The 24,233-nt window shown below is 55.1% G+C and overlaps 1 protein-coding gene across 2 annotated transcripts in view; it reads right to left on the bottom strand.

Annotated features, from left to right (window-relative positions):
* Nucleotides 1-24,233, bottom strand: part of SLCO3A1 (solute carrier organic anion transporter family member 3A1) — a 246,849-nt gene that overhangs the window by 59,823 nt on the left and 162,793 nt on the right. For both annotated transcript variants that reach the window (XM_036277812.1, XM_036277811.1), the window contains exons 3-4: nt 18,986-19,084; nt 10,592-10,855 (exon numbers count right to left, since the gene is read on the bottom strand). In XM_036277812.1, coding sequence (XP_036133705.1) covers nt 10,592-10,855; nt 18,986-19,084 — 363 coding nt within the window. The remainder of the gene's footprint in view (nt 1-10,591; nt 10,856-18,985; nt 19,085-24,233) is intronic.

Below are 24,233 nucleotides of genomic sequence, written 5' to 3'. Positions count from 1 at the left end.
GTCCCCAGGTCTCTGCTGCCTGTATTTCCTCGTCCTCGGGGGGTCTCTTCTTGTCACCCAATCCTACTGAGTAGCAGCTGGCCACCCAGCCCCAGGCTTGGGGCTCAGATGACAGCTGATATCGTGGGTCCTGCACCACTAAGAACCAGAGCCAAAGAGCCGCTTGTTGAGGTCACTCGAGGTCGCACGTGTTCATCTCCTTCTATTGTACTTGATTTTCCTTAAAGTATGTGGTTTCATAAATCACTGAGATTCCCTCTTACATTTGTGCTTTTTGAAAAGGGGTATGTGATTTCTTTTTAATCCTTTAAAAGCAGTGACATTATTTGGGTATTTCCAGGAATTAGCATGCTTGCTATGAGGTCTCTGACCAGATTCCCTGAACTGTGGGGTGATGCTGGGAACTTCCAGCATGAACGAGGGCTCTGGGGGGACCTCAGCAACAGTCACTTCCATACACTCCACATGTTAACGTGCACGAACGAAAACGTTAACAGAACCAAGACAGACACACCAAATGTGACATTTCATGGCCATCACAGCTTAAGACAATGCTAGGTTAAAACAAGAAGATTTAAAGTTATTTATAGAGCCCTGGCCGGTTTGGCTCAGCAGTTAGAGCGTCGGCCTGCGGTCCTGAGAGACCCGGGTTCGGTTCCCGCTAAGGGCATGTACCTCGGTTGCAGTTTGTCCCCGGCCCTGGTGGGTTGTGTGGGTGGCAGCCACTCGATGTGTCCCTTTCACATCGATGTTTCTCTCTCTCTCTCTCTGTTCCTCTCTCTCCTTCCCACTCTACCTGAACAAGGAATGGAAAAATGTCCTCGGGTGAGGATAAAAAATAAAATAAAATAAAGTTATTTATAGAAACGTCTTATGGCCCAGCTGGTGTGGCTCAGTGGGCTGAGCATCGCCCCATGGACTGAGAGGTCCCAGTTCAATTCCCAGTCAGGGCACATGCCCGGGTTGTGGGCTCGACCCCCAGTAGGGGGCGTGCAGGAGGCAGCCGATCGATATTTCTCTCTCCCTTTTATGTTTCTCTCTCTCTCTCTCTCTTCCTTCCTCCCTCTCTCTAAAATATCAATAAAAACATATTTAAAAAGTTAAAGGGGAGTCTTATGTAAGTAATGGTTCCGGTCGTAAGCAAAGGAGGAAAACTCCGGTAGAAGCGCAGTACCAGAGACTCCGCTCGGAGACTCCGCTCTGCCGTGGCCATGACGACGTGGGGTACTGGGCGTGTGATGTGCCAGTTTCCACTTGCAGGGAAGGACAAGACGGAGCTCAGTCCCAGCGGCAGCAAGGACCACACCAGGTCTCGGGGGCACCGGCTGGTGCCAGGGTCACACAAAATAAACAGGTGAGCAGAGAGTCTCACACCACCTCCCAGGTGATGCATCAAGCAGGTGTCCTCAGAACAGACCTAATTACACGGGCTCAGCGGCATCTCCTAGGAGACGAAGCCTCTAAATGGCCCAACTAATTAGAATAAAATAATAATGGAGGACATGTAAGTTTCTAATAATGTTAACAAGCAGGCTCCATACATTAGAACGACAGAACAGTAGGTCGGGACCTGCAAATACACAAAACTTAAGATGTGTCACGCTTGGGAAAGATGCCAAGTTTCGAGAAGGAAAATCTATACGAAAGCTAGGGACTCAGGGGTCCTTTGACATGTGAAGGAAACTTAGTGATAAGAATAGACTGGGCTGCTGAGGCTCAGAATTGCTGTGGGCCAAGCAACCCAACCCTGCGTCCCAGCTGAGAAACAACCCGGTCACACGGCTGATGGCCTCCATGGTGCTGGGTGGTTTCCTATTTTTTAAAAAAAATTTTTTCTTTATTAATTTTAGAGAGAGGGGAAGGGAGAGGGAGAGAGAGATAGAAACATCAATGAGAGAGAGCATCAATCGGACACCTCCTGCATGCCCCCCACTGGGGATCAGGCCCACAACCTGGGCATGTGCCCTGACTGGGAATCGAACCAGCGACCTCCTGGTGCATGGGTCGACGCTCAACCACTGAGCCACACCGACTAGGCTGGGTGGTTTCCTATTAAATTACTAAAACCTTCAGACGGCAGCTCTTGGATTAAATAAATGTATGTCACACACACACAGAAAAAAACTTTTAAAAAGGTATAAATAAGAAGAAAGCCCTGGCCGGTTTTGCTCAGCGTTAGAGTGATGGCCTGCGCACCAGAGAGACCCGGGTTCAATTCCCACTAGGGGAAAGTACTTCGGTTGCAATTTGTCTTCAGCCCCCGTTCAGCCAGTAGATGTGTCTCTCTCTTATTGATGTTTCTCTCTCTCTCTCTCTCTTCCTCCCTCTCCCCCTCTTGCTCTATCTGAAGATAAATGCAAAAATGTCCTCGGGTGAGGATAAAAAAATAAAATAAAATAAAGAGGGCAAGGTAACAGCCTTAAGTCCACAGTATCCATCCATTGATAAGCTTTACTGTGTGTATGCTGGCCTGTGTGTGTGTGTGTGTGTGTTCAGTTTTTACAGGGCTTCAAACACTTATGATAACCTGACTTTTTAAGAAATGGCACTTCAAATAAATGTATACAAGTATTGCCCTGGCTGGTTTGGCTCAGCGGTTGGAGCGTCGGCCTGCGGTACAGAGAGACCCGGGTTCGGTTCCCGCTAAGGGCGCGTACCTCGGTTGCAGTTTGTCCCCGGCCCTGGTTGGTCATGCAGGTGGCAGCCACTTGATGTGTCCCTTTCACATCAATGTTTCTCTCTCTCTCTCTTCCTCTCTCTCCCTCCTGCTCTATCTCAACAAAAAATGGAAAAATGTCCTCGGGTGAGGATAAAAAAAAAATGTATACAAGTATTTACACTTAAATCTGTTCCCCCGTTGCGACATTTTCCTTTGTTAACTACACATTATTTAAATACTGTATCGGTACGTAGAGGGATACTTCTTTGGTAATGTTTAAAAACGTGGATTGTACAAAGACGAAGAGGATGGATACACTGGACATACACACAGGCCAATGAGGAAAGTATCCGACCTCAGGTACCAACGCCCCTCGGATGTCAAGACTCCTCACCATGACTACGGCTGAGGAGTGACGGCTGACCTGCTAGAGTGTGCGGCGCATTGTGAAGGTGAAGCGTACCCGTGACGGGGGCGAGGTAAGGATCACACCGGTGACAACAGCACCCCCTTGTCACGAGCGACCTGGCAAGTGGAGACTGTGCTGTGACCGTATCCACAGCTGCTCAGTCATGGTGGCTTTTGGAGTTAAGTTCTCCCGACTCTGATCAACAGGCAGGTTGGGGACGTTCCAGGACCATAGCCCTCTGCCATCCTTTCCATATCGGCCTCTCCCTTGATCACGGCCACCCCAGTTTGTGGGGATGGAGAGGGCGTTTCCAGACACGGGAATCTCCAGTGAAGGGTCCGCTTTCCCACCTCAGCAACCACGCTAATTACTCCGGAAAGTTCGGCTGCGGGGGACGCGTTCCCGTCCAGGTAGGAGCCTGCTTTCGTCTACCTCCTGGCTGAGTGCACCTGGACTTGGCTGTGAGAATCATTACGTTGGAGGATCGTTCGACTGAAGGCCCAGGGCGGCCGCCGAGGGCCTGATTTTCACGCTGAACATCCTTTGTTGCCTCTGGCCCGCTGGCTCACACCAGAGATGACCGCTCCCTCTGGGGTCCAGCTCTGTCCCTCCCCGGTTCCTCCCCTCATGCCGAGTTTTACTGCTATGACGTGCAGCGCCCTCGACAACAGATTCCTTTCAACAGCAATTCAGCCCTGTCCTCTAAGGCTCCAATTTGGAAGGGCTACTCATTAGCTTGGTCCCGGGACTATCTCTGTGTTTTATGCTTTTTCATTCAAGGGGATTGGTGCGTCCATAAAGCCTTCTGAGGAGTCAGGAGCTGATGAGGTGGCCCAGACATACGGATACTGGCGAGCCAAGGCCACGCTGGGCACTGAGCACCTGCGGGCTCCTTGGTCATTCCCTGCCCCCCTGCGGGGCTGGTCTCAGAAGCGGGCTGGGGTGGGGGGCATGCTGGTTGGCATCACCCATGCTCACCCGCCGGGGAAGCCTGTCACCTCTCCGTGGGAGCACGGTGACGTCGCCAGCAGACGGGGACAAGGTGAGGCACAGCGGCGGAGGAGGGGTCTCCCGGGAAAACAGGTTTGCCAGGGTTAGTTTTCGGAAGGCATCCCTGTAGGACTGAGGCTTGGTGGACTCTCTGGGTCGTCCAGGAGGGAGAGAGGCAGGTTTGGTAAAGTCCTGAGGACTAACGGTGACAGAGATCGCCAAGTACCATTCCAACTGCTTACATAGCCGCTCACGTAACCTCACAGTGAACCTGGGATCGTGGGAGACTTCAAACCCTCCACGTACAGAGGAGACGCAGAGGGTGGCCCGGGCTCAGGGGACCCGTGTCCTATTCTGGGTGCACTGTGAGAGGCACTGCTTTTGCTTTGAAGACCAACCCACTCCCAGAGATTGAGGAAGCAGGTTCTTAGGAATGACAATCATAATAAATCCCCATGGCAGGATTTAAGTCTAGCATGACTCAGGGGCTCTGTCCATGTGTTTGAAGGAGGGGAGGTAGGAAAAGGAGGGAGAGAGAGAAATAAAGGAAAACAAAGCCTTAGTGGGCAGCCTCCAATACTGGGAACCCTGCTGGGTGTGGGAGCCGACACCAACCTGCCTGCTGCGTGATCTGTTATAAACCCGCTCCCTCCAACCGATGCCTCTCTGCCCGCGCCTTCCGCACGTCTGTCTCCACCTCTGCTCACGCCGGCCTCCAGCCTAGACGCCTTCTTCCTTCCAGATCAGCCAAACCACGACACCCCGTCTTCAAATCCCCCTCCGTGGACGCGGGGGACTGGGTATATCCCCTTCAACCTCCCGTGGGCCCCACCACCATCTATTCTGCATCCCACCCACGCCCCACACCCGCCCAGAGTTCACACGAACAGAAACCAGGTCCGCCTGCACTATTCTAATGCGATGTATCCATCCCGAGAGGCTCAGACGGTACACAGACACCTTCCCACCATCACTGAGCTCTGTGACCACTATTGGACACTACTTAACAATGTAACCTGCCCACTGTTAGGGCTGATCGGTTCTCCCCCGAGCACCTCACAGGACCGGTGTTCCAAGGAACCCCCACTGGGAAATGCTGCCTTCTCGTTATTTTCTTCCTGCATCCATTCCAAAGCTCTGTGCCAGGCCCTGTGCCAGGCACCCTCACACGTGTCCCTCAGGTGCGTTGCGGAAACGCCTTGGGAATCGCATCCCCCCGCCCCCCAGTACCTGTCCCCAGTACGTCCTCATCAACACGACACAACATGATGAAGTCACTGACCAGGCCGGTCCCCGGGGACCCGTAAACGCGACTCCTGTGACACGGCAGCGTGGGAACCAGCGCTTGGCCCAGGATCCCCGGCGTCTGGGGGGGCAGATGGTCCCTTGCCCACGGCATCAAGAAAGAAGGTTTTCCTGGGGAATCCACACGAGGGGAGAGCACCGCGCAGATCACAACAGAGAGAACACGCGGCCATTCCGCCCGCGGAACAAGGGCTCAGAGCACCAGGCTCCTCACAGTAACATCCCGCAGAAACGCACAGGCCGTGATGACGGCCGGAGCAGAAACAGACGGCTAGCTGGCAGAGGAAGGAGGGGGCAGAAATGGAGACGCCAGGGGCAGGAGCTGGGTCCCACGCGGGGCCCCTGCCGCACTGTGGGGGGCAGCGGCGAGGGCGGTGTGCACCGCGGCCCAGAAGCCACCCAGCCCCACGCCACGAGCACACACCAGCCTGAACCACCGGGCCACACGCTCTCTGGGACTCAGAGTAGACCCGTCCACACAGGAGGGTCACTGTAGGGCCCTGGGTGGGTCAGACACAGGTCAAAACTCTGGGAAGGGGCTGGGGGTGGGGATGCTTTAGGGAAAGCCACACACTGAGTGGGGCCGGGCAGGGTGTGCCCAGCGATCCAAGGATCCCTCCGTCTATCAAACACATACCGAGACCTACGAACAAGGCATGAGCGAAGCGGACACAGACCCTCCCTGGGGGACTGACCGAGTACATGAATCATTACCTGTCTACAGGTAACGGCGTGACGTGACGAAGAGCCACATGCCTGGGAGGGGAGGGAAGGCTGGGGTGGGGGATGGGATGGCTGGGGGGTGACATGAGGCTGGAGGGACTGAATATCGCCGGGCTGGGCACACGCGACGGGCTCTGCCTCTGTCCCTTCAGGCAGAAAATGACAACAGGGTCCGCGGGGTCCTGAAGCTGTCACCGTGCGAATAACAGACCGAGGGATCAGGGCAGACTGGGTGCAGGAGACACCAGGAGCGGGCTGGAGAGAGATTGAGGGGACACGCTCAGCAGAACCCAGCAACGACGGCACCGGCAGGGCAAGGAGGGTGGCGAGGGGGTCGTGCCAGGTGGATTCTGTCTCGTCTAAAAGCACAGAGCTCCTGAGTGGGAGCTGCGTGTCAGGAACAAAACGGGGCTGCTGTTTCATCGACCCCAGGCCGACTCCCCTCTTCCTCCTCCGCTGGCTCATTAACAGCTGAGCGAACCCTTGTGCCAAACACTGGAAAGGGCTCCAAATGTAGAGTCTGGCGACCTGGGTCTCGTCCTGATGGCTGGCACAGGACTGTTGCACCCACCTCAGCGACTGCAGACGTAGGAGGTCCGTGCAGGTCCTTCGGAAGTCCCTAACCACGCTCCCCCCACGTGTTGGGGCTGCTTTCGAAGACGCTGAGCCTCATCTGTCCAATGGGACCGACGCCTTACAGGGCCGGGGGATTAACTATAACAGGGCGCGGGGAGCAGACGTTAGCTGTGTGTGAGCTATGCACACGTACACGCGTGCTAGCAAGACTGTCATTCATGCGTGCGACCGTGCGTGCAACGTCAGCTACTTTCCGAGAGCTTTGTCCTTGGAGAAGCCCCCGTCTGGGCAGATGCAGACCAGCAGAGAGGCTCTGCAGGGGCTGTGTGGCCCACAGGGGACCACGGCTAACACCCTGCAGGGCAATGAGGGTGTGCGCACAGAGGGGCTGTGGGGACCGAGTCCAGCTCAGAAGTGGACCAAGGGAGGAGGACGTGCCAGGAGAAATGGCACCAAAGAGGAGTAACCCTACAGCACACGAGGGGGAAGGGGCGCAGATCCCTACCAGCAAGGCCCCTTCAGGGCAAGTGACACAGGAGACAATGTCCAATGAGACACAGAACGTGGAGGCAAGCCAACAATGCCACTGTGCGTTTGTCTGTTACAGCCCGAGTTCCTCCCTCCCTGAGTCCAGCCTTTCAAGAACCATTCTGCAAACTCTGGGCTTCCTCAGGAGGCGCACCAGGGACAGCCCGGCCCCCTCGGCTCCCCGCGCAGGAAAGGGGAGGAGCAGACACCTCTGCACACAGAGGAGGGAGGCGCCGGGCGGGGTCCTGGACGAGGGCTCTGCAGCCGCTCTGGGCATCTGAGGGACTTCGGAGCTGGGTGCAGAGGGGAAGCTGTTTGCTGTCGACACAGCTGAGCTGCAAAAACGTGCCTTGGATTGTTTTCCTCCCGGAGGGGGGCTGGGATTTCATCAGTCCAAGCATCTGTTCGCCTGCTTCCCGCTGTGCAAGACGCTTACCTGACAGTCACAGCGAGGTGGGGACTTCTGGGCTAATCAAGGAGTGGCAACCCGCCCACACCCTTCTCGAAACAGCACTCTGGTCTTTCTTATAAGTGTCGCAAACCCAACTGACGACCGCCTTTGTTGGGCGTAGACCCTCCAAGTCTGCTTTTGGGGGAGAGTACCCTGAAAAGTGCCCCACAGGCCCCGACGCCTACATCACGCGCAGGTGGCTTCTGCACCTCCAGAGAGGAAAAACGAGAACACAGACGCCACGTTAAAGCCACAGGGAGTTGAAGGACCTGGCCAAGGCTGCTTGATTCGGAAGTGGCTGAGCTGGACTCGAACCCAAGCAAGCAGTCCCCCGGCTTCCCGGAGCTGGGGTGACCTTCCTGGTCCTGGCGGGAAGGGGATGGAGGGGCTGCTCTGGGGGCAATGCCAGCTCACCCCGGGAGCCGCTGCGCTCTGCAGAGCATGGCAGGGGACACGGATTAATGGCCAGAGAAGGGACCGTTCGCCAGCTCAAGTGACTTGACTGAGACGCTGCGACATGCAGAGGTTTGGAGCCGCGTGAATTTCCCTGCGGTGGGCAGTGGCGCTCAGCTGACCTGCGCCAGGAATGTGCCCACACTGCGGGGAGACCACCCGGCTCCCAGGGCTGCAAGGGGCTGAGTTTGGGACCACCAGGGGGCAGTGCCCGGCGCTATGGGTGGAAATGTCCCCACGGCAAGAACGCTGTCCCAGCGGGGAAAATGAAGGATGGGAAAGTACTGTGGCTCCCTCTCCAAGAGCCGGTGCGTGCAGACTGTTTGTTAGGCTAACAGACCCCTTCGCCGTACTCTGGCTCCTGGGGATTGTTCTAGAGACACTGCCCCCCTTCCCCGCCGGGGCATCCTTCACGGCCACGCAGAGACCTATCGCCGGGCGAATTGCTGATTCGAAATGAAAAGTCATCAATCGTCGGCAGCGGAGCCCACGTGTATACAGGTCACAACGTGCGACCGCCTGTGCTCTAGTGAGTGTCGCACAGACCGACCCGACTGTGAAGCTGTCGGCTCAGCCACCGCACGTCATGGCCTGGCTCTGCCCACTGCAGGCTTCCCCGTCCAAGGCCAGCTCAGGGATACGAGCTGCCCTGGTCAGCACTGTGGCCCCAAAGCCCAGCAGGGTCTTGGTAAACAGTGACTGAATTGAACAAATGAGTTGACGGGCAACTAAACCCTAATCCAAGAATCCCGGAGCTGTGACACCCCCCCAAGACCCAGCTCAGCTGTCTCTGACCAGGGGGTGTCCCTGCCGGTCCCCCCATGCTCAGCGCCCTGGGCTGGCTGAGCTGGCTGGCTGAGTGGTGCCGACAATGGCTGGCGAGCTCTCTGATGGCACATTTATATCTTTTTCCTCTTTATATACGCAGAGATGCATGATGAGAGATTATCTGTACAGCTCTAATAATCACAGCTATAGGAAGGCAGGACCGTCATCCTGGGATGAGGAAGAACCTAGAAAGACTGCTGCCTCCCCTCCCCCGGGCAAGGGTGTCCCCCACCAAGGTCCACTCTCATGCCAGCCCCATTTGTCCATGTGTGCTACTAGGGGAGCAGCTGGCTTCACCCCTGGTGGCCAGGCCTTACTGAAGTGGCCCTGTTTTTCCCTGGGGGGCTCGCTGATTAAGCACACACTCCAGGCTGTCCAAGCCAAGACAACCTCAGGGACACACAGCGAGTGGCCTTCTCGTCTGCCAATGTCACCCGGAACTCAGGGCGATGACATTAGAGACCCTCTGTGCACAATTCCAGACTGGACGTTTGTCGGACGCCATCATGGAACATGGGGTCAGACACGGCCTTCGGTGACTAAATTAGTCTCTTTTGGAAATGCACCCAAGTTCTTTCGGTTCCTCGCCGCCTAATGGGTATGATTTCTCACGACCACATGCCACTCAGGAGTGGCGTTGCCCTGTCCCTCGTGCGGTAATGAGGCGGGGAGAAGTCAGTGATCGCAGGGCTAGTGAGGCACAGAGCAGGGGTCTGAGCACAAGGCAGCCTGAGGTTCCCTGCTTCGTGCTCCGGCCTCCCCACGGAAGGCGCACGAACCTCATTATCCAGGGGTTCAGGAAAGAGAGGCGCACCGTCTGCCGCTGCAGACAGCTCGCCTGGCCGTGCGCCCAGGCCCTGCAAAGAGGGGACTGTCCCCCTTTCTCCACGTCCAGCCGCGCGTCTGCTCATTTCTCAAACGCAGCAGGTTCCTCAGGGGACCTGAACTCAGGGGTCCCGTGAATTTGGGGGCAGGGCACACGCCTCCCGGTGGGGGACGTGACAGACACGAAGCCGTTTTTGAGGCCACGCGGGCCTTTAGGGGACCTGAGGTATCAAATGTGGAACCAGCTGGTGGGGAGGGGGCGGTTCTCATTCTCATTCTGCATCATTGTATCTCCCTGCGTTGTCAGAAAAGATACGTTTTTTCTTTTATCAATGACAGCGAGCGCTTTGCTACAGTCTACACTGTGTCTCTGTTGTTTGGACTGAGTTACTGTTTCTTTCCAGAGGAACACATCTCTCATCGTTCATGGGGGGAGGGGGGGAGGGCAGAGCGACCTCAAACAAGGCACTTTGGGTGGGGCTGGTGAAGAATGCCCGGATCAGGCAAAGGGAGCCAACTTCCAAAGTCCTGCTCATGTCTCGACGTGCTGACAAATGGCGCGAGGAGAGTTCAGGAGCATCCCCTGAAATGTCTGGCTTCCTCCTGCCCGGTCACTCTCTTCCTTTGGCCAACATTTCTGTGTATCATCCATCGGCTGCTGTGCCGGCCACGGGGCTGTGTCCTGGGGACGGTAGCCTGCTGGCCAGCCCTAACTGGTGGCTACTTTGCAAGTGAGGTCCCCGAGTCCGACATGCAAAACAAGGGCAATGCTGCCTCCGGTCCCACAGGGACCAGTCCCAACGGCCAGCCGGTCCCCACGCCTCCGGCTGCCCCGGGGCCTTACCTCGCAGCTGCTGGAAGCAAGAGGCGCTGCTGTCTGGCTCCAGGGGGTGCCGCAGGACCCCGTTGCTGGGCTTGGGTCTCTCGTATTCCCTTTCGGGGAGCATGGCCTGCTCGCTCTCCACGGCGGGGTCCGAGTGCGGGGGCAGGGACTGTGGAAACCCGAACATCAGGAGGGAAGAGAAGAAGAGTAAGGCACCGCAGAGGAGAAAGCCACCCCACCAGGCTCCGATCCAGCGGGGGTCGTCCGGGGTGATGTCCAGGTTGCCTGCAAGCAGAAAGAGCAGGGTGAGCGGGGGCTCGTGGGGGCCCGGGCTCCCCCGAGGTTCTGAGCCAGGCGGACAGACGGCCGGGAGCCCCGGAAGGGCCCTGGGGGAGGACAGGGCTCGGGCCGGAGCAGCTCACTCTTCCACGTCCGGCTGCTGGTCCTCCCAAGGCCGGAGACTGACCGCGCCCCCCCGACGGTGTCGCCTACCCTGTGCTTGCAGCAGTCTGAACAAGGACAGCCAGAAGCCAGGCCCCCTTTGAATTCAGGCTGGAACTCACTGCTCCACAGAGCTGCCAAGGTTCACAGCTCACACACACACACACTCATACACACTCTCACACATACTCATACACTCACACATTCACACTCTCACACATACTCATACACACACAGACACACTCTCATACATATTCATACACACACTCACTCATATACACACTCTCACACACACACATACTCATACACACCCTCATATACTCACACACACACACACACTCTCATACATACTTATACACACACTCACTCATACACACTCTCACACATTCACACACTCACTTATACACACTCACACATTCACACACATTCACTCATACACACACACATACTCATACACACTCACACATATTCATACACTCACTCATATACACTCACACATTCACACATACTCATACACACCCTCATACACACACTCACTCATATACACTCTCACACATACTCATACACACACTCACACATATTCATACATACATTCATATACTCTCACACACATTCACACATACTCATACACACCCTCATACACTCTCACACACACACACATACACTCATACGTACTCATACACACACACACATACACTCATACGTACTCATACACACACACTCATATACACACTCACATTCACACACTCATACACACCCTCATACACTCTCACGCACACGCACACACTCACAGTCACACTCATTCATATACACACTCAGATGCACTCACACATACTCAAACATTCACACACACATACTCATACACACACACTCACTCATATACACATTCACGCATGCACTCACACATACTCAAACATTCACACACACACACACACACACTTTCACACACACTCGCAGAAACATTCACTACCGAGGACATCGTCTTGACTAGGTATACTCATTTGCAGTCACCTGAGACCCCACTCAACAACCCCACCCTCTGGCACACGGCGTGGCGGGGAACAGAAGTCAAACGCCAGGTGGCCTGGGCTGAAATCCTGCCCCTTCTCCCTGTGCGACCTCAGGCCAGTGACTCCACCTCTCGTGCCTCAGCTGGCCCATCTGTACAACAGGGACGACGACAGTGTGTCCCCCCTGGAGTCTGGGGGAAGGCCCCGTGAGCCACATCGGGCCTACCGGGCTGACGCCTGGCACGTCACCGACGCCAGAATCTACGGCGAGGGTCCTGTGTGCAGCCTGCTCGTGCATCGACCAGTCAGCCTCGGTGGCGGCCTCTGGTGTGGCCTCGTGCACAGTCTTTGACGTGCCAGCTGAAGGCGTGGAGTCATGAACTACAGCTGACTCCCTGGTAGAGGCTTCTGTCTTTGTTTTGTTTCCCCCTCTCCCTCCTTTTCCCGGCAGCGCGCCCAGAGAGCTGCTTAGAAACGTTTCTGATGACAACCCCGTGTCGCTGGGGCCCGGGAAGAATCCTCGGAGACCTGGGCCGTGGTATATGAGCTCAGACCGAGCAGGGCTGTGGCCTGGACCAGATGGACAGGCAGACCTGGGAATAAAAGCGACCCCAGACACCAGACGACCACATTTGTAAGAGGCTCTCCCTGCGGACTCTTTAGCTGACACCAACGGAAATGCCAGCCATGTGGATCGAGAGCTTCCTCTGCCCCAGGCCTCAGGCAGAGTGTGTCCGCCCTCCCAACACCCCACGGAATAGTCTTCTCTTATCCCTATTTAAACAAATCTTTTTGACTTTGACATAGGGAGAGAGGAAGGGAGAGGGAGAGAGAGATAGACACATTGATGAGAGAAAACATCGATTGGCCGCCTCCTGCATGCCCCCTACTGGGGATCAGGCCCACAACCTGGGCATGTGCCCTGACCAGGAATCGAACTGGCGACCTCTTGGTGCATGGGTCAATGCTCAACCACTGAGCCACACTGGCTGGGCTGAGAAACATCTTTTCTAAGACATTTTTCTCCACCCATCTCCACAATGAATGCTATTTTCATGAGGCATTTTGGCTAGTTACAGTGAAACTCTCCCAACACCTGCTCAGCAGAGAACTGTTTCGAATTCTTGACACTGAGGGAGAGTTGCCCGTGTCGGCTACAAAACAACGGTGTGGTAGGCGTTACCAAGAGCTACCCTTGGGTCTCCTCTTCTGGAAATGGGGGATTACATCCCTTGGGTGTGGCCATGTGCCATAGTTTCTCCGGTAAAACGTGAGCAAGGGGACACACGCCACGTCCCTTCTGCGAGGAGGTAGGCACGTGTAGCTGGCGTGTCACCTGCCACACTGTTCCTCTGCCTGAGCATGTGAAGTCTCTGCAGACGGTCCCTGAAAGGCCACAATGAACAGAAAGCCCCTGCTGACCGCGCTGGGTGTGCAGCACAGCAAGACAGAAACCTTTAGTGTCCTAAGTCAGTGGGCTGCTGAGGGTGCCTGTTACCGCGGCAGAACCCAGCCTAGCCTGACTTACAAGAGGCTCAGCAAACAGAAGCTCGTGCATCGTAAGGACAGCGGGCGGGCCTGGAACAGCAAAAGTACTGTCTGAGGCACAGCTTGGGGGCGAGGCATGAAAACCTCTTTACTTCTCTTTCCATCTGGCTCCAGTTGGCATCTTGATCTTGAAAAGTTAGTACAGTTTCAGCCTCTTGGCAGCAGCTACTGTCAGTCCGTTGCCCAGAGCAACAGTGAAAAGCACGATCTGTCTCATTTACTTAGATGTATCCATGTGCCAATGGAACGAGAATCATGGGTGAAGAAAGACGTTACAAAGAACGGGCTGGGGACAGAATCCCAGGCGTGGCATCCGCAGGGCACTGTTGGGGATGGCTGGCCGGCCTCCCTCCAGCCACCTGGCCAGCTCTCGGTCATTCCAGGCGGAGGGAAGATGCTGGAACAGGAAGAGAAGTGGGGGGAGAATAGCCCCAGGATGGAAATGGGCACCTGTCCTGAGGCCGGCACAGACGGGCTCCCTTTGCACGTAGGTGTTTATCGGCTTACAGGGTTCCTGCTTCACACGGTCCATTCTTTTCCCCTCTTCATGTCCTGGAACCTGACAGTCGGAGTGTTTGGTGGTTTTGTTGGGTAAGCCGAACAAGCTTCTGGCTGCTGTGTGCTCCGTCTGTTGAAGGTCATGCACACCCAGGGGGGTGAGATTTCCCTCCCGTTTCCAACCACCGTTCCCATTATAGGTTCGAAAGAAAAAAATCACTGGAAGTAGGGCTGAACCAGCTGTAAACCGACCAACCAACCAACCCACCCACGAGGACACCCAAGACTGGGAGGAGGGCAGATCTTGGCAAATTGGGGACACTTACTTCCTACTCCCAGGCAGTACTGATGGGTAAGCGGTACTATGGCTCTCTGGGCAGTTTTTGGACTATTTTTTTTTTCAGTCCATTTACCTATTTGCCTAACCTAGTTTGTGAAACTTTTGCTATGGGACCCAAGGATTCCAACAGTATCATTAAGTTAGAGACCTAATTAGGAAGTGGAGGCAGGAAGGGGCTGAGGATGGAGAGCAACGAGGAACACTCAGGATCCCAGCTGTGGGACTAATTAGCCTGATGTGAAGGAGTCTGGGGACAGCAGTCTGCCCTGCAGGGGCCGTACAGGGGTGCACAGCTGGCTGACCTTTCCCGGGAGGCCACAGACGGGCATATCGTGTCCCAGCTGCAAACACCACGCAGCTGGTCCGGGCCTGGCTGGTACACGGCTTCGGAGCCGTCTGCACGGACGTGCCGGGAGCTCAGGGCATCTCTGCCCGAGCACAGGGCAGGTGTCAGCCCTGTTCCTAGAGGCTTCAGGGAGGCAAGCTGTCTGGAGCCAGCCAGGCCTGGGGTCTGACTCCTACCAGCAGTGGGGAAAAGTCAACCTCTCCGGTCCCTCATCACACACGACTTTACTGCGTACTCACGCCACACTACACACGGCGCGTGATTAACGCACATCACCCACACACGGAGCCATGTCCCCAAGACTACACGGCCTGTCGGGTGTAGCTGGGACGCAAACAGAGGCCTGGCTCACTGGCCGCATGCAGAAGTCACCACTGCACGGGGACACCTCGTCGGTTAGGTGACATCCGAGTCCCCATGGAGGCTGCTGAGGTTCTCACGAGGCAGCTTTGGTAAGTGGTCCATGGGGGTGCGGTTAGCAAGCCCCTTCTCTGACGGCCCGCCGTGTGAGGCTGGGCAGCTCAATGCCTGGGTACACTCTTCTACCAAGTCCTTTCTTTTTTTAATCCTCACCAGAGGTTATTTTCCCATTGATGTTTACATCGAGTGGGAGGGCGGAAGGAGGGGAAGAGAGAGACAGAGAGAGACATCGATGTGAGAGAGACACATCGATGGATTGCCTCCCGCATAACGCCAACTGGGCCAGGGATCGAACCTGCAACTTCAGTCTGCAGGCTGATGTTCTAACCACTGAGCAAAACCGGCCAGGGCAAGTCCTTTTCTCCAGGATCTGTTCTAGACTGGTCTCCAGGGGGACTCTCCCGGGGAGCAGTCCCTGGGGTCTCTCCACCCCATAGCGGGCGGCCCTACAACCCTCCGCCTGTCCCGTACCCCTCTTCACTGACTCACGGGCCTCCCCCCTAGCCCTGCGTCCTCTGCCAGGCTGTACTGGGTAGGCATGTTCCCGCCTTCACCTGCCCCTAACAGGCCCACACCCTCCAGTGCCTGGCCACTGCCCTCCCCGACCCGCCTGGCTCTCAGCGGGACTCTCAGACCGTGTGGCTGGGTGCATGTCTCCCATGTGGTTATGCTGAAGGACACGCTCCACGGACTGGACAGTCCTGATGAGGGGCTCTGTCTGAAGTCAGTGAGACAATAGGGGAGGGACATCCCTAAAAAAAAAAACCTGGGAAGCCCTTTTTTTTTTTTTAATCCTCACCCGAGGACACCTTTCCACTTTTTTTGTTCAAATAGAGTGGGAGGGAGGGAGAGAGAGAGAAACATCGATGTGAAGGGACACATCGATTGCCTGCCTCCTGCACGACCATCCAGGGCCGGGGACAAACTGCAACCGAGGTACATGCCCTTAGTGGGAACCGAACCCGGCTCTCTCTGGACCGCAGGTCGACGCTCTAACCACAGAGCAAAACCGGCCAGGGCAAGAACCCCCTTCTTAAAACACAGCCCGAATCCATCCAGAGACAGAACGAGTTTCAGTCACAGGGTTAGAAAAATCAAGACTGCTGGGGACTCCGGAACCTGTGGCTGCTCCTTCACAGAACACCGTGTGTTCTGCTGCCCTCTGCTGGTGCACAGCAGCACCGGCACTCGGTGGCCTTCGGGGGGATGCAGACAAAGACTAAGGACTCAGGCATCCGCCCCTCCCCCTCCTCAGAGACACATGGGGTCAGAACCCAGCACCAGCTCCTTGGGGAACGGCTGTCGTCAGCAAGGCGGACGGAAATGTGCCCATTGGGGACGCTTCAAAATGCCGGTGAGCCTGGACTCGTGGGTCAGGTGGCTTCGCACCGATCTTTGGAGGATGACAGGTGACGGACAGAAGTCGGGACAGCACTCGTGGCTGAGGGAACAGCCTGGGCAAAGCCATGGCATGCTGAGGGGACTGAGTGGACAAGCTAAGCTGCCTCCAGCCACTTGTCCACTCCTGGGTCACTCCAGGCACCAAGATGCTATTTTGTCCCCAGGACAGAGCTTGGGGTTGGGACTCCTGAGATAGAAATGCCTTCACAGCAACTCCAGATCCCTGGGTTGCATAGATGCTCCCTTGGATCGGGGACATCCCTGTCCCTTTCGCAGCCTGTTTGCTCATCTGCGTAATGACGGAGATGGAAGAGAATGACGTCTAAGGTTCTTTCTGGATCAGAGATGGTTTATCCACAGGCCTTGATTCAAGAGAGCCACTGCTCAGATGTCGCGGGCCGACATGCTGCCTGGCCCCGAGGTTTATCCAGGTAGCTTTGCCCATCACGGTGCACCCCCTTCCCACTCCCGCCAGCTCCTCCCGTCTCGGGTGGCCTTTGGCAAAGGTGGCTTTTTTTTTTTTGGTCCATATAAGTAAGATGGCAGCTGACTTGCTCCATGTCTTGTTTCTCTGACTTTCATCCTGCTGGGCACAGGGTCCAAAGGACCAACCAACTTCTGCAAAACGGCAGCATCGATCCCCCGCAAACAGACCCGGCACTTTAAAAGAACAAATAAATAAGGCTGCGTTTGAGTCTTCTCTCCTCTTTTTTTTTTTTCCCCCACTTGGAAATTTGTAACATCATTAGCTACAAGTAAATATATCAGTGGGATTAATGGAGTGAATCGCAGAGTGACTTGATTGGATTTAAAGCTGCATTATTTCTTTGGGGTGAATTAGTACATTCAGCACTGTCGAGGGATGACGGATGGAGAGCAGGGACTGAGTGCTTATCGATCCCGAGGGTGGTGGGAGAAGCTGGAAATGCTTCCCGCTGCTTCCGAGACAAAGGCCACGTAGCTTCTCGGCTCACTGAACGGCTCAGGGATGAAGCGTCCTCTTTCAGGCTGGAGGTGTGTCCCTTACGACAGGCAGTGACTGGATCATCTCCAACGATCTCAGCCCGTGGCGTTCACATCCTGAATGATGATCCCGTCTCCTGAGCACAGACTGAACACCTGGCCGGCTTCCTGTGCACACACATGCATGCACACACGCACGTGCACACACACACAGAATGCAGCAGGAACCCCGAGATGTCACTTCTGAGAGCGGGTTATAAAAACACTGTGGCTTTTGTCTCCGGTGCTCACTCTCGTCCTTTCCAGGGCTGTCAGCTCCAGGGCAGGTTGGAGTGGAGGGACCCAGGAACGTGAGCTTGAAAGCGGACCTTCGGATGACCGCAGACCGAGATGACACCTTGACTGCAGCTTCGTGCGACTCTGAGCCAGGACCCCTCAGCTGAGCTGCCCCGCCCCTGGATTCCAGACCCGCAGACACAGCCCCGAGACACCTTGCTATTGTTCTAAATCGCTAAGCTTGGGGTGATTTGTTACGCAGCCACAGACAACTGATACATGCTGTGACTTGCTTCAGCTGCTTGTGAGTAGAAACAATGTATCATTTTTCAGCAGAAGCTTCCAGAGCGAGAGTGCAGTGGCCACAGTCTGGTTTCCTGCGTTGGCAACTATGCGGGCTGGGGTCGGAGGGAACTTCTGTGCCCACCATGAGCCAAACGTCACCCTCCCCAGCACCACCAGCCCGCGCTGGACATGCAGTGCGACAGAGAAATAAACTGGGTGTGTGAAGCCACCCAGACCCGGAGCAGTACGTGAGCACTACGTAACCTCGCCATCCCCGCAGCAGGATGGAGCCAAGGGCGCCAAGGATCAGGGGCCTGGAGCAATCTGAGGAATAAACTCGCTCTTCCTGCGAAGAACACAGAAGGTCGCCTTTGAAACAGTTTGGAAACACGGTCCTCTTCCTTCTAAAGGCCACCGCAACAGCGTCGGACAGGGAAGAACGAGAAAGATGCCGTCTATCGAGCCCATAGGTACACCGGCGCTGCGGGGACACCGCTCCCACTCTTGGCTTCGACGGGGCGGTGGGTCCTCACGTGGTGAATGGACCAGCGCTCAGTGAGCAGGTGGACACGCCAGGCATCTGCACACCCACCTCCCATGCGATTCTGACAGTGCCCTGTGAGGAAGGCATGGGTACCACCCCCATTCGCTTAAGGAGGAGGAGTGAAATCAAGGGAAGGAAGTTATTGAGCCTCCACGCAGAGACTGGTGAGCCCAGGTCCTCTGAACCTCCTGCCCTGTCCTAGTCTCTGGAGGCCACCAGCACTCCACAGGGGGCCTGCCTTGAGGCTACTGCTCAGCAGAAAGGCCTTAGGGCTCACACCTCTTCACAAGGCAGCGAGGGAAGGCTGGTGGATTACGCTCAGGAACTGGGAGACGCTCCTTACTTGTATCAATGAAGACAGCATCCACATAGATTTTGGTACAGAAAGAGCCCAGGATAAATCCACAGGCTGGGCCAAATACCAGCATTGTGAACAGGATGCCTGGAAGAAAAAGAAAAAGAAAAAGAAAAAAAAAAAAGATGGAACAAAGATTAGATTAAAAAACAGAGGTCATTCAATGAGCAAAACAATCAAAGGTCAAGGAAATTGACTGACATCAATCAGAGGAGATGTCTGGTTATACAAACGACATTATAGGAATTTGCCTACAACTCCTAGAGGGGGAAAGTGTGTATTTCTGATTTTTGGAAGCTCTACTGAGGCGATCTGTATTGTGCAGGAATTCTACAATATTTTGGTAGGTCATTTAAAAATATTTGTGGGCCCTTGCCCAGCTGGTGCAGCTCAGTGGTTGAGCGTTGACCCATGCACCAAGAGGTCGCCGGTTTGATTCCCGGTCAGGGCACATGCCCAGGTTGTGGGCCAATCCCCAGTGGGGGGCGTGCAGGAGGCGGCCAATCGATGTTCTCTCTCATCAATGTTTCTCTCTCTCCCTCTCTCTCTAAAAAATAAGAAAAAAAATTTAAAAAAATATTTGTGGGCCCCAAGTAAACTTACTTTTAGAGGACTCTACCCCCCCCCCATCATATGAAACATCTGAAAATACAGACACATCTATCACCAAACCCTTTTCCTGCCATAAACATTTTCGAAAGGATTTTTATAACTTTGCTCTTTCCATTTATTGGGCGTTATACAATTTGTTTAATTTATGGCTGGCTAAGACTTCATAAGCGTTCATTCTGCAAACTCAGGAATCTTTGTAAATCGAGAAAAATTGAAGCCACAAATTACTTTCAAACGTGATGATGTGTTTACGGGCATTGAATTTAGCAAGTAACAAAGCGGACATCGTGCTTGGGAGCATCTGATTAGGCAGGTATTGCTTTCCATTTTGCAGTCCCCCCCCCCCGGATTTGGGAGTTGCTCTCTGTTATTCTTTGAACGGTTGCTCAGGAGTCAAGCTCTGCAGACTTAAAAAGATGATCCTCGGCACATGCCTAGATACAGTGTCTAGAACTTTGCACAAATCTCTTAGATCATTTCGGAAAAAGAGCTCAAATCACCCCCACCCCCCAGTCTCTATCCACTGAACTAAATTTCAGTCTGGTAGGTGTTTCCCAAGCGTAGACAGTTCTCCGGAACCTGGAGATAAAAAAGAGTAAAGAGGTGTTCCTTCCATCAACAGTGGTTTGTCTCTGGGGACAATCAACACGTGTGCCGATGCTACCCAAGCAGCCGGCGTGGAGGGTGGGTGCCACCAGGTCACAAGGGCACATGAAGATCAGGTCGAGACAAATGACACCAGAGGGAATCCGAGTCCAGTGGAGGGTAATTCGGGTCTGTTTCCAGAGGTAGACTAATCAGCCTGAACTTCCCAGTGACGTCATCATGGAAACGAACATTTACCCAACCATCCATCCAACCGACATTGCTGAGCTCCTTCCATGGGCCAAGCAGTAGTCTCAGAAATGAGGACTCGGCATCAAACCAAACAGTCAACACCCAGCCTTCTTAACACCTGTGGGAGTCACGAACCACAATGCAAGAAACCACGGACAGGAACGCAACTGGTTTCCAATGAAGCCACGCCTTCTCGTTACAGAGAGGAAGCAAGGCCTCCAGATAACCCCCTTGAGGATGGTTCGTAAGGGATGTTGTTCGACAGAGAAAAGAGCAAAAAGAGAATGGTACGTATCCCAGGAATGGGCTGGGTCTCGCTCAGCAGAGCCCTGCTCTGTTGCTTGGACTTGGAGCAAGCTAGAAGTTCAAGGGGCTCAAAACAGCCGCTTCCAGGGCTGGTCAGACGCCTGGTCTCACAGTATCTCCTGTTTTTTTTTTATTTATTTTTTCTTTATTGATTTTTTAGAGAGATAGAGAGGAAGGGAGAGGGAGAGAGAGATAGAAACATCGATGAGAGAGAACATCGATTGGCCGCCTCCTGCATGCCCCCCACTGGGGTTCGAGCCCACAACCTGGGCATGTGCTCTGACCGGGAATCGAACCGGCGACCTCTCAGTGCAGGGGTCAACGCTCAGCCACTGAGCCACACCGGCCGGGCAGGTTCTCCCGTTTACAGAAGTCTGCAGAACAGCAGCATCCACCGACCCTGGTTTGTCACCACTTCGACAAAGACAACCACACTGAGAAAGTTGAAAAAGTTGGGGGTATTAGTGGAAAAATCTAGAACACGGGCATCTTCCAGGTACGTGCTGGGATTAGGGGGGCTGTCTTCAGTACGGTGGGGTTCGGGAACACAATCAGTCTTGGGTGGAGGAAAGACTGGGTGGAGGAGAGCAACGCAGGACGTGACACGGAGAAAGGCACGTGGGCAGGGGACAGCGGAGCCCACGGCAGGCCTCGGCGAACCGAACGGATTTCAGTGTTAGGGGCGAAATCGTGAAGCCAAGTCCGCCCGTCCAGGCTGCAGGCGGGCAGCTGTCAATCACAGGTACTCTGAAGACGGCTCAGCAAGCGAATGAACTGCTCAGCTTGTCCCAAGAGAAAGGGACACAGGAGACAGGAACGTAACTCCCTCACAACGGTGCCCAACTAGGCTTCTGACTCGCCTTCAACATCCCCAGCAGTCCCTGACACCAGCAGCGCACCCCACTCTCTCGGTGACATGTCTTCTTTCATGCAAATCAAATGCAATCCCTCATCAACGCAGTCATCACCGATCCACCCCCTACAGCTCGGACAATGAAAATTACAATGGATACCTAACTACTCATGGGACCCAAGCTTTAGCATCGCTGGAAAAGAACACAAACAGCCAGTGAACTAAAATGGTTGTGGCAACATGGTCCTGTTACCCCCTCCCTGACTTGGGGCAGTAGAGGGACGAGTGTGGACTGGCCAGACCCCATGGGACAGCTGGGGACCCCCAAGTCCTGGGCCTCCTGCAAGTTGACAGGAATAATACCCCTCAAAGTCAGTTGCCTACAGGAGCCCCGTAGGGCCCAGAGGGGCCCAGGCTGGCCGGCCACCCATTCCAACCGCAGGCAGAGGCCCGCGGTGTAGACACCACGCACCCAGGCGGCCTCTCCACCCATCGGCAGCCCCCTCTAGGACGGGCATGGATTCCCAAACCCGTGAGGGCGCTTCCACTGTAGCAGGATGGAGTCTTCCCACAATACGGAAAAAACAACTGGCGAGGACTCAATTCCCAAAACCAATGCAAGAGGCAAGACACACATCTTTTATGTAAAGGGCATTTTGGGGGCCTTTTTCTGAGCGGTTCCTCATCAGACACACGTCAGACCAACTTTCTAGCAGCGGTGTGTTCTCTAATATTTTCCAGGGGATGATTCGGTGAGGGGTGGGGGGAGGGGCCGGGGGAGGGGCCTTCATGCATCAGAAATATCTTAACGCAACAACTCACTTCATGGTGCACCAGGGAGCAAGGACCTGGGCTGCAGCGTCCAGAGAGGAATGTGCACCCGCTGCCTTGCTCTCCTGTCCGTTCATCCGCCAGGCTGAGACTGTGCTCCTGCTTCGCAAAAACATCCTGGCGAAACGGACCAGACCCTGAAGAGGTCAGGAGCCCCCCCAAGTCCAGCAGAGAATGGTCTTCGGCGGCTCAGTGCTGCCCCCTGCTGCCTGCTGGGCTCTTGTACACAGGAGGGTGGGGGCGCCGTGAGGAGGAGATCAGAGGTTGGTCCTCTGTTGGGTCCTGAGCCCCCAGCTTTACACGCATCATCTCCATAACCCTTTCGGTGCCACAGTGAATGAAGTTTACTGTCCATTTCACAGCAGAAGACACAGCATCTAGAGCTGGTCAGTGCCCCCCCCACCACACACACACCTAGAGAGAAAGCACAGCCAGGATCTGCAGCCTGTTTCTCCCACCCCTACAGGGAAAGCCTCCTTGGAGCAGCCCAGGGCACAGTGTGGACCGCCTGGGTTCAAATCCCAGCCCCACCACTTCCCAGTTCTGTGCACCTTGGGCAAGGTAACATCCGCGTGCCTCGGTTTCCCCCCCTGTGCTGACCTACCTCTGGGGTCCTGCCCTGAACACCAGCTGTCAACGTCTTAAGAGTAATGTAAACCCGCAGTTCCCAAACTGTGTGCCGAGGCACCCTGGGGTACCCCAGAGAACTCGCGGCACGTGGTTTGAGTTTTTGCGGGAACCCACCGTGATGATACTGACCCCTGTCGGCTGCCACTGGGAAAACCACTCACGCCAGGTAACCGATGGTTTCCACCTTGGGAGGACCGCCTTCCTTCAAGGCCATCAGCTTCGCGAAACTGAGTCTTTGGTAACTGTTGTGATAAAAAGCAGATAGTGTATGGAAACCTATGGGGATCAGGACAGCGGGGTCCACTCTGATTCTAGGACCCTCAGGATGGTGGTGAAGGAGGAATCACCACAGGCAGAATCACAGGGCCCAGGACCCCAAGGCCCAGCTCCGTGCCCCTCCCTGGTCATGGCCATGGGGCCTGGGGCCACAGTGGTCTCAGGAGACAGCCCTGGCTTGTTCACGTGGCTGAGACAACACTGGGCGGGGCGGGGGGGAGGGGGGCTGAGGGCTTTGCTTCAGGGGAAGCCTGTGGTTTCCTGGGGAGGGTTCCTGAGATCTGCCGATAGACTTCAAGGACAGGAGACCCCATCTCCGCAGCAGCTTCTCACTGTCCGGTGGACATGGGTGAGCGCTTCAGCCTCTAAGAAGGGGAGAGGGCTGTTCATCCTTTGTTTTGTCTGATTATAGAGCATGCCCTCGGATAGGGGACAGCCTACTCTCAACCTTCCGTCCTGAGGCAACAGCTGTCTTCAAGTCTTTACCCTCATGTACCCGAGCTCAAAGGAGAATTCTCATGACCAGTTGATAAGGTTCAAGTTAGGACACTCTTTGTCTAAATGGACAAAGAGAAGCTCAGAGAAGTTAGTGAACTTCCTCAAGGCCACACAGCCTGCACAGGACAGAGGTATATGTGAACTCAGGCCTCCGGGGCCGTACGGTTTCTTAGAGAAAGAACAGGAGCGTATTGGTACATCAGCAAAGCCTCTCGTATCAGCCCTCAGCTGGGCTCCTGGCTGCACTTCTCAGTTCCTGGGTGACTCACTGTCCAACGCTGAGCCTGCAAATGCAAAATATCTGCCTTGCAGACCACTGGGAACCAGATGCTCTGCGTGCAAAGCTTCAGGTGTCTAGAACGTGGCATCCTAGAGCTGCTGTTGTGTCTGAGG

Source organism: Molossus molossus, unplaced genomic scaffold (genome assembly GCF_014108415.1).
Source record: "Molossus molossus isolate mMolMol1 unplaced genomic scaffold, mMolMol1.p scaffold_m16_p_24, whole genome shotgun sequence".
Lineage (NCBI taxonomy): Eukaryota > Metazoa > Chordata > Mammalia > Chiroptera > Molossidae > Molossus > Molossus molossus.
This window is presented reverse-complemented; position numbering and strand designations above follow the sequence as displayed.